Genomic DNA, 10,124 nt, shown 5'->3' with positions numbered 1-10,124 from the left:
ACCCACTGGGCCTGCTTGGCACTCTTGCCTCTTTCCTGTACAGATGCTATGTCTCCCTAACTATGCCGGGAGTTCCCAAAGGGCGGTCGGTCCGATAACAGCCTGTCCTTTGGACCCAGTAGCAGAGCTGACAACTGAAGCATGGCCATGGGGTGATGCGTTGAACTGGGATGCCAGGGTCCTGTTCTCTGGGCCACTCACAGGGCCCCCCTCTGACTTTCCACCAGCTCTGTCTGTGCTTGGTGGGATCTCCCGAAGACAACAGGATGCCCTGAGCTTGTGCGGGCCAGGGGGGCAGAGGTTTCATTTTGTCTCACCATTCTGATCTGGTGGCATGACTTCCTAAAATATGTGTCGGGAGGGATTCTGAAGTAGCAATATAGCTTAATGAGAAAACGCTGCCATCAGCCAGCCATGCGCCCCGGGCACGAGAGGGACAAGTGGCTGGTGGGCTATCGCTTGGCTTTTTCTGTTACAGTTCTGAGTTATTGCTTTTTTGATTTTCCCTCCCCCACCAGAACACCCAGGGAGGCTTTACTGTGTCCATTTTATGCACAGAAAAACCAAGCCTCCAAAAGATTGGTGTCTTGTGACAAGAGGTGAACGTGGAACTGGGACGAAGACTTGGGTCTTCTGCTTCTCAGGCCTGTGCTCCTTCATCTTCATCGAACTGAATGGCATCAGAGGCCAGGACTTGGACCTGCTTATAGCACGCACCATGGCTGGGGGGTGGGGAGGGGCCGTGAACCTGGGCCCACAAGCCCAGGGCTCCATTTCTTTTGCATCGTCCTCGCCCCTCCCCTTTCTGCCTGGCAGTGCTGAAGCCACAGGACCCCTGGTGGGCACGGTGGCTTGTGCCCCCAACTTGCTTACCACGGGGGAGGGAAAGGAGAAGCTCTCAGCTGACTGACCACGGAGCCCCAGGGTCTCTGGGAGGACCTGACAGGATGCATGCGCCACATGTGAGCAGTTGCAGAACAGCCCTCAGGACGCGAGACAAGGGAAGGATCTGAATGTCATCACGCTGGGCCGGAGAAGGCTGGCTTACTTGGTGTGTAGCACAGGGAAGGGGCCAGGCTGGGGTTTCCTGAGCTTGAGCCAGGGGAAGCAGGCTTCCTCAACAACAGCAGGGTCCAAGTTTAATACACAGAAGAGCTCTTGGCCCTAAAGATAGGAGGTCAGCTGCCAAGAGCAACGTCCCCAGCTCGCAGACTTTCTCCGCTGGCAACTCTTGGACCAGCAAGCGGGCGGTGGGTGACCTCTGTCCTTCTCCCTGGACCGGTGACTTCTGCAGGTCCCCACCAGCCTGAGATGCCAGAGCTGGTTGGCTGGGATTTTCTAACCTGCTGGCTGCGATTCGTGTGGCAGCGAAACCTCCCGTCAGGCCCTCCCTCTCTCCATCCTCCTGCCAAGGTGCCTCTGTGGCTGGGGCTCAGCTCCTGACCTCCCAGTTGCCTTCCGTCCTTCCTCCCCCGGCCCGGCCCTTCCTCTTGAAGGGGCCTCCCTGACGGCCACTTAGACCCCTCCCCCCAGCCGGGCCTCCCTTGCCTGCGGCCTGGAGCTAGCCAGAGGGCAGAGGCTGTGCAATGATTTCCCCTGGCTGGGTGGCACACTATTGTGTGACAGGCCTGGGTTGGTCCGGATGCCCCTTGCTGCACAGCTGTTCCTAGCTCTGGGTGATACAGGGCTAAAAGCTGGGTGGGACAGGAATGTACAGTTCTCAGGAAATTGGGGGAAGGGGGGCCAGGGTGAAATGAAGAGATAAGAGGGCTCAGATACAAGATTTCTCTTGGTGGCTGAATCCCAGGCCCCCTGCTAAGAGAGCTTCACTCCGTAAGTCACAGATGCAAATGATGTCTTTTCCAGAAAACCTTCCCTGGTTCCTGGCTCCAAGTTCCTGGCACTTTATCACATCAGAGAGTGGTAACTCTCTGTTACGTGTCCATCTCCCCTCTAGTTTGGGGGCTCCTTGAGGACAGGACTGTACCCAAGTCATGTCTGACTTCTGAGCCTCTAGCACAGGCCGGGCACGTATTTGGTGTTGAATGAAAGGAGGAAAGAGGAAAGGAGGGACTCTTACTTGCCCCTGTGAGGCTGGTCCTGTGCCAGTGACGGCTGGCTTGGACCAGGCAGATAACTGTAGGTGGAAACAACAGGTCAGTGTGTGGGTCTGCCGGGCATCTCTGGACAGATACATGCAGGGTGGGATCCACCCATAAGACCATGGTGACCTTTCTTGGAACCTTGGGATGCTCCTCAGGGCTCTGGCTGGAGCAGGAGGGCTTAACACAACCCTATCCTCGAATACCCAACCAGTGAAATCTGCCCAACAGCAGGGAAGGGACCTCCTCTGGTCACCTCTGGCTTGGCCCTCAGTTTTGTGCTTGACCCTGGGGGTTCACCAGCTAGAGGGGAAGCAAATCTTCAGGGGTCCAGTGCTCCTCGGAGGCAGATGCCAATCATGGCTGGGCACTGGCTGCAGGGCCCTTGCTTGCGGCTTGTGCCCTGTCCTCACCCTGGCTCAGCTGTACAGGGAAGAAGTGGAGGGGGCACGTGAGAAAGTAGTGCAGTCAGCCCTTAGGGCAGACCCCAGAGACAATGTCACCGGAAGGATATATAGATAGAGAGCTGCACTCTTGGCTCTGAATGCTGCCACGGGCCTGAACTACGTGCAGCTCCTCAAACCCACCCCTGGTCTTTGCTTGATCTTAGGCCTTTGTTCAGGTGGATCTCCGAGTCCAGGATATGCTTTGTTGTGCTAACGATGACTGAGTGACAAGACAGCCCAGCTGTCACCTCCTCCAAGAAGCCTTCCCCAAGCCCTTGTTAGTGCTCCTCAATGCAGTCCCATCTGCACCTTGGCCCCTGTGCTTGGAGAGCCTCAGTGCCTTCCTTACTCGGAGGCCTTTTACTATGGCAGGGACCAACACTGTTTCCTCCCAGTATCCCTGGGGCCTGGCACATAGTGGGCATTCAGGGAACACTGTCTGCCTGAATGAATGAACGAACGAACGAACGATTGAATGAACGAACAAATATCCTCTAATGCTCAGTTCTCAACTATGCTCCCGTGGTCACTGCAATTCTTCACCGTCGTGTGTCCCTTACAGAAGTCAAGTACCAGGGATCTTTCCTCAACCTGAAGCAGCAGGAAAAAAAGTTGAAAGGATAGATTCCTTTTGACCTAAAAAATGTCTCCTGTAAATCTTTTCCCAGCTGGTCCCTGATGCCGTTTGTCCGGAACACAGTGTTACAGCCCAGGAGCCCATATACAGATTTGCTCGGTGATGGCCTCAGGGAACCCCACGCCTGACCCGAGTCATCTAGAAGGTGCTTTCCAGGGCCCGAGCTGGTGATGGCCAGAATGAGGAATGTAGAGAAAGGGAGATTATACCTCTCACCACCTAACTTCTCGTAGTCTTAGCAGGGAGCTGGAAAGCCCGAGATCTGCTTCGAGGTGGGGCTAGAATGTCAGGGACCCATGTGTGAGGAGGCAGTGCTCATGGGCCTCCACTGGGCTAGGTTGGGTCTCTGGAGGCGGGGGGGTCAGGGTGTCTGTCAACAGATGGAAACTTTCTAGCTACAGGGACCAGTCCCAAGTTCTGCAGGAACTGCTTGAGTAGCGGCCCACCCATTCCTGGTGGTTAAATGTGGCTGGGGTGATTTCACATTTCCCTAATTGTCCTTTCTTCTGAAGACCAAAAGGAAGCTAGATGTCACCTCTAAAACTCAAGGTCTCAGAATGTCAAGGGTCTCACTGACTGCCTCCCCAGGAAACTCTAGGACTGTGGGGAGTGGGGAAGGGGGGAGCAGGGGTGAGATTGCTGTGTTTGCTGGCCTAGGTCAGGATGAGGAGGGGCACATGCTCTCAGTTTCCCACCCCAGATCTGTTCTCTGCCCTTCCCTCACTAACAAGCTCTGCTTTTGTTTGAGTGATATATCTGGCTTCCAGGTAATAAGCCAGTCCTGACAATCCTGTCATTTTTTTCCAATCTCCTTTGCAGTGAGGTGCCCATATGAATCTTTTCTGGCCACAGACATAAGCAGAACTCTGGACAATAGTTCTGGAAAAACTTTTGCTTTCTTGATAAAGGGGCAGAAATGGCTTGCATAGCTCTTTGTCTTCTTGTCATTTCCTGCCTTGAATGCTGACATGATGGCTGGTGCTATAGCAGCCATCCTGTAACCATGGGGGAAAGGCCAAGAGGCATTAGCTCTGACATCACTGAGCACAAAACCAACATTTGTAATTCTCTCCAGAATTTTTGTTATGTGAATAAAATGCATTCTGATTTATTGATGACTATAAAGTTTCTGTCACTTGTAGCCAAACACGTCTCTAAAGGCCATTGGTGAGATAACCAGGATGATGACTTGCCCTGAAGCCAGGCGCAGTTGCGGGGAGGCGGGGGAGGGGTGTTAAAACGGAGTCCTTCCATGTCACCACAGTAACTGATACCCCTACCCCCTCAGGCAGTTATATGTGTCCTGTATACAAGCCTCTCTTTGGCTCACTGGGTGGGGACAGCTAAAGTGATTAGCGGGGACATTGGCAGCTCTGGAGCTGAGGATGCCCAGGGTGTGCCCAGAGCTAGTCCCATAACCTCAGCATCTCAGAATGTGGTTTCCTGGGATTGGTCAAATTCCACCATCCTCCCCAGAGACACTCCAGATAAACAGCCCAGCCCAGGCCTGCTCTGACCCCACAGTCCATAGGGCTGAGCCAGAGGGGACGGGTCTAACAGAGTCACCTGTAGGGGGCAAAGGGACAGGGCTGAGGCCTCATTTATGGTCAAGTTCCTAGGGTGGACAGAGTACAAAAATGTCCCCAATCCTTTACACCTCCCTGTATCCACACTTTTTACAACTCATTTGCAACTCAGTCCTTCAAAAGATAGAGTGTATTTCTCCACACCTTGAACCTGGACTGGCCTTGTGACTTGCTTTGGCCAACAGAATGTGCTAGAAGTAACCTCAGCCCAGTTCCAAACCTGGACTCAAGAGGCCTTGCATGCTTCCACGGTTTCTCCTGGACCCTTTCTAGCTGCATGTGAACAAGTATAGCCTAGCCTTCTGGAAGAGGAGAGACAGGTGGCCCTGTCACCCCAGCTGATAGGTGGTCAACCCCCAAAAGCCCAGCCATCCAATGACACACAGCTGCCCCCCTCCAACCCCAAAAAAGGGGGGAGCCCAGCTAAACCAGGTCTAAATTGCCAGTTTGCAGAGTTGGTGCTAAATCAATGGTTGTGTTCCTCTCTCCATTTGGTTTGGTTTGCAAGGCAGCATTACTGCGCCCATACACAGCCAATATGATCCTCCTCCTCAGGGCTGGCCAAGCACTTCCGCAGATATGAGCTAATTCAACTCCCCAGACACCACCTAAGAGGAGATAGCATCTCCCTTTACGGATGACGAGACCCACATTCCGAGAGGTTCCGACTTGCCGACGATCGCGCAGCCAGCTCACGGGACTCCTGACTCCAAATTTCCCACCCCAGCGCATTGCCCCCAGACCACCTCGCCCTCTGGTGCCGCAGGGCACACCTCCTTCTCCAACCTCGCAAACCTTGCACATTGCCCTGGGCGGGGGCTCTGCACCAGACGGAACCAAGAACATCAGTCCCTTCCAACCTGGACATATCGCGACAGCGTGTCACAGCAATGCGACAGAGGGGAAGAGGCCTTTTCCTATTTGGCACGGGGTGTGGGTGAATGCAGTCTCGTGGGCACACAGCTTGACAAGTGGAGTGGGGGCTGGCCAGGCCCGGAGGTGTAGGCTTACTCTGGACCATCCCACAGAACGGCTCTGTTTGCGCAAAGAGGGCTCAACAGAGGCTCGGGGTGGCTGCAGGTGCAGGACAACAAGCGCACGAGTTCTGCACACACGGGGCCTCCCCAAATACACACGCGGGTCCTCCATAAATACTCAGAGGCGGACCTTCTAAAGGCACGACGGAGGAGTTGTCAAAGATTTACCCCCCTCGGGCATTCCACTCCCACCCATCTTGTTCCCCTGCTGCCCCCCGTAGAGAAGGCAGAGCTGTCCTTCAAGCACCCTCCCCTCCCTGCAGCTGCCCCCATTACTCACGGACAGGGTGGGGGTGCCTTCATCCTCCACGGTCACCACCAGGTGGTAGAAACTCTGGCGCTCACGGTCGGGCGGGGCAGGCCGTGTGGCAATCTCGCCACTGATCCGGTCCATGCGGAAGGTCATGTCCTCATTGCCCTCAGTGATATAGTAGGACAGGACGCTGTTGATCCCGATGTCACGGTCGGTGGCTCTCACCTGGACCACAACAGTACCCCCACCCACGTTCTGCGGGGAGAACAGGAAAGAGGTCATTCTGGATTCAGAGCCCCCGGGGGCCCAAGGGCTTCACGTGGGCCTTTAGAGAGTTTTGCTCTGTCTACTGTGGAGCACCGAGGAGGAGGATGAAGATGCTGGTGGTGAACATTCTGTGGGCACCCACTGTATGCAGGGCTGCGTGACTTCACCGTCTCTTCTCTGTAACCCTATGAGTTAGGTATGATGCCATCCCCATTTACAGATGAGAAAACTGAGGTACGGAGAAAGCATGTATGCACGTCACACAGCCTGTCAGTGGCAGAGCCCAGGTGTGAATCCTGGGAGCCTGGCCTGAGCCCTGGCCTTTAAACCCCTCTACCGCCCCTGCTTTCATGGACGTCCAACCTGGCGATGCTGGTGCAAAAATTTCCCTTAGTGGCTCAGTCTTAAGAACGAATAGTAAATGCATTGTTTTATTTAAAAACAGCTCTCCCAGGGATAAATCCCTATTGGTGGTGGAAGGCCACTTCCTTCTTTCTCTCTCCTCTTGTCTCCTCTTCACACCACCCACAGAAAGATACTGCATTCCAGGATTTGGCATTAGGGCTGGAATTGTGAGTGAGTGGGCCTCGTCCCCACCTGCCAGGTCTGGAGAGCCTAGCGGGCCAGGCAGACACTTAAACAGGTGCTTCATGGTCACTCACACCCACTGTCCACCCTGGACATCCAGCTGTACGGACGCAAGAGCTGCCCTCACCTCGTTCACGCTGACATTGTACCCAAAAGGGCTCTCGATCACTGGAGGGTTGTCATTGACATCCAGGAGGGTCACCTGCAGGATGTGGTCCTTCTTCCGTGGAGGGGTGCCACGGTCGGATGCTACAACCTGGAGGAAGGAGAGGAGAGAGGAGGCTGGATTCAGGGCTAAAGATAGGGGAAAGATCAGGAATATGGAGTGTGAAAGGGCAGTCTGCCCAGTGGGGAGGACCAGGAGGGCAGAAAGACTCAAGGGTCCATCCCTGCCTCCGTGTGGCCTGCCAGCCCTGGGCTCTCCCCAGGATTTTGCCTTCTGCCCCATGCTGCAAACAATCCTTGCCCAATTGTTGTCTGACTTGGGGCCATCATTTGGAATCTGATTCTGGTGTGCCCAGTCTTTAGCATCTGATTCTACCCCTGACTATATTCTGGGCTGTGCCAGCCCCCTGACCATGACCTGGGCCTGTGACCAGACCCCGGGCTCCTGCCTTTAGCTTCAAATACCTTTGTTCCATGTACTCCTTTCTGAACCCTGGCAAATAGAGAGAGCCTCCCATAATCTTTTCAGCAATGAACTGGAGATTCCCCCCCATAGCCCAAGCCTATCCCTGGGAGCCCGGATGATTCCTGGATGCCTGTGGGGCAGCAGAAAATGCTCTCCAGGCTCAGACCCCTGCAGAAATGCAGCCCTGGGGTCCCCAGAGTCCTCAGGGAACAGGCCAGCCACAGCAATTCAGCAATAATGGTGGCCTTTGGGACTCCTCAAACCTGCGCTTGTTTCTCACTGAGGCAGAGGCAGGCCAGGGAAGGGTTCTTCTGCCCATTGCACAAGAGGGGAAACCAAGGCCCAGAGAGAGTGAACAACTTGTCCAAAGTCATACTGTTTGTGGAAAAGTCAGGACTCTATCAGCTCTGCCAAGCCTTCTCCCCTGGCTCCTATGGCGGGGACGGACACCTCTGCTTCCTGCTCTGGGTCCCCTGGGGACCAGTGACACGGGAAGCTGACTGCCAGGCCGTACCAAGCTCTCACCTGGATGGTCAACAGAGACCCCGGGGCAGGGGGTGTTTCTCACCTTGAGGATGTAGTGGTCTAGCTCTTCTCTGTCCAGAGGCCTGGCCACAAACACTTCGCCAATGGAGTCGTTGGTGGTGATGATATCAAAGTCCCCAGCGATGTTGCCAGAGGCCAGAAAGAAGACCACCTGTCAGGGAGGAGGGGGGAGAGGAGGGAGAGAGTGGGGAGGACAGGCCGCCAGATCCGGCCGAGCCCCTCCCCTGCCCTCCCGGACCCTCTGCTCGGTAAGGGCATCTGAAAAGAGAACATTTATGCAGAGGTGGTCGCATCCCTACAAATGTGTGCGGCAGGCGCACTGAGCCAACGCAGGACCTGTAGCAGGCTCCTGGGGCAAGAGAGGTCAGTGTTACTGGCCCAGGGGCCAGAAGGGTGCGTGTGGGTCCCACGGCACGGACGTTTCCCAGGACAGAGGTGGGGAGGTACTGAGATTTCTGGAGGCCCCGCTAGAAGCGGGCCTGAGCTGGGGTTCCATCTGGCCCTCGCAGCAACAGTCAGAAGGAGATGCTCTTTTCAGTTTGCAGACAGGAGGCTCAGAAACATGCAACAGTTGGCCAAAGTCACACAGCTTGCAAATGACCAAGAGAACGAAGATTTGAACGCCTGTGCTTCTGACCCCAAAGCCACCCCCCCGCCCCCAGAGGTGTGCAAGCCATCTTTGGGGTGGGGGCAGAGGGAGAGGAAGACAGAATCTCAAGCAGGCTCCACGCTTGGTGCAGAGTCCGATGCGGGGCTTGATCTCATGACCCTGAGGTCATGACTTGAGCCGAAATCAAGAGTGGGCCGTTTAACCGACTGAGCCCCCCTGGCGCCCCGAGCAAGCCATTTTTAAATGGTGGAAACCTCCTCAAACATACCAGCTGATTCATAGGACAGATTAAAGCAGTAGGAAGAATAATAGGCTCTATCACCCGTCCTCCTTGTGCGCTGGGGCCTCCAGACCTGGAGTGTGTGTGGAGGGAGCACTTCCTGCCGTGGGACAGGCCCCCCAAAGCAGGAGGGAGGAGGAGGAGCATGTCCTCTCTGAGACCTGGGGCCACGTGGGAAAGGCTGGCACACAGGGCCGAGATGCCGAGTGGTTGGTGGATCAGGTGACGAAGGAGTCAGCGGGAAGGATGAACCCCCTCTGCTTTCAGCTTGCTGTGGGGGGCTGAGCTGTGACAGGCCTCTGGGCTCCATGTTCACTTGACCCAGGCAGGGCCAACAGCCTGCACAGCTCTGCCTCCTCTCCTTGACCGCGGACTAGGGTGAGGGCAGGGCCGTGCTGCCTGGGGCTGGGAGGAGCCTGACTGTCCCTTCTCTAGCGGAGAGGCTATGTGAGCCTCCTACCAACAGGGAAGATCCAACTATTTCACTTGGTGCCCACCTGCCCATTGCTGCCGGCGTCGGGGTCCCGGGCCTTGACGGTGGCCACCCGCTGGCCCACAGGGCAGTCCTCAGGCACGCTGACGGCCGAGTCGGAGGTGAAGTCAAAGCGGGGACTATTGTCGTTCTCGTCCAGCACCGTGATATAGACCTGGGAAGGGGGGGAGGCAGCCAGAGACCTACCGCCTCCTTCCGCTTCCTGGCTGCAAACACCAGGCTCCCACCATGGGCCCATCGGGGCCTAGAGCTGATAGTTCCAGAAAGTCAGCTAGCATTCAGAGCCTGCCTGGGCCGATTCGGACTTTACACAGGTGTTGAGCACATTTTTCCTCACAGTGTGATGGGGGAGGGCTGGATGCATTCAAATGCTGGGGCCAGGACAGCAGGGTAGGGGACCAGGGGGGACTCCTAGGTGGTGGGGCTGAGAGCTGGAAGGCACGGGCCTTGGCTAAAGGGGACAGAGGCTACTCAGCGAAAAATTCATGAAGAACGCCAGCTTGACATTGGCAGAACTTCCTGTTTTTCAAGGGAAACCTGGCATCCAGATTTTTATGAGGAATTACGTGTTAATAAAAATTAAAGGAAAAACTTCGGTGCCGGCTGGTCAAAACACATCTAGCAGCCAGATCCAGCCCGAAGGACTCT

General features: G+C 55.6%; 1 protein-coding gene across 1 annotated transcript in view; it reads right to left on the bottom strand.

Annotated features, from left to right (window-relative positions):
- LOC129045918 (cadherin-23-like) overlaps positions 1 to 10,124 on the bottom strand; it is a 56,914-nt gene extending 46,790 nt beyond the window's left edge. Inside the window, exons 1-4 of the mRNA XM_064595535.1 lie at positions 9,481 to 10,124; positions 8,116 to 8,244; positions 7,044 to 7,172; positions 6,089 to 6,316 (exon numbers count right to left, since the gene is read on the bottom strand). Coding sequence (XP_064451605.1) covers positions 6,089 to 6,316; positions 7,044 to 7,172; positions 8,116 to 8,244; positions 9,481 to 9,714 — 720 coding nt within the window. The 5' untranslated portion in view covers positions 9,715 to 10,124. The remainder of the gene's footprint in view (positions 1 to 6,088; positions 6,317 to 7,043; positions 7,173 to 8,115; positions 8,245 to 9,480) is intronic.

This window comes from Mirounga angustirostris, unplaced genomic scaffold (assembly GCF_029215605.1).
Source record: "Mirounga angustirostris isolate CCGP_5_RB_7025 unplaced genomic scaffold, mMirAng1.0.hap1 SCAF_6, whole genome shotgun sequence".
Taxonomy (NCBI): Eukaryota; Metazoa; Chordata; class Mammalia; order Carnivora; family Phocidae; genus Mirounga; species Mirounga angustirostris.
This window is presented reverse-complemented; position numbering and strand designations above follow the sequence as displayed.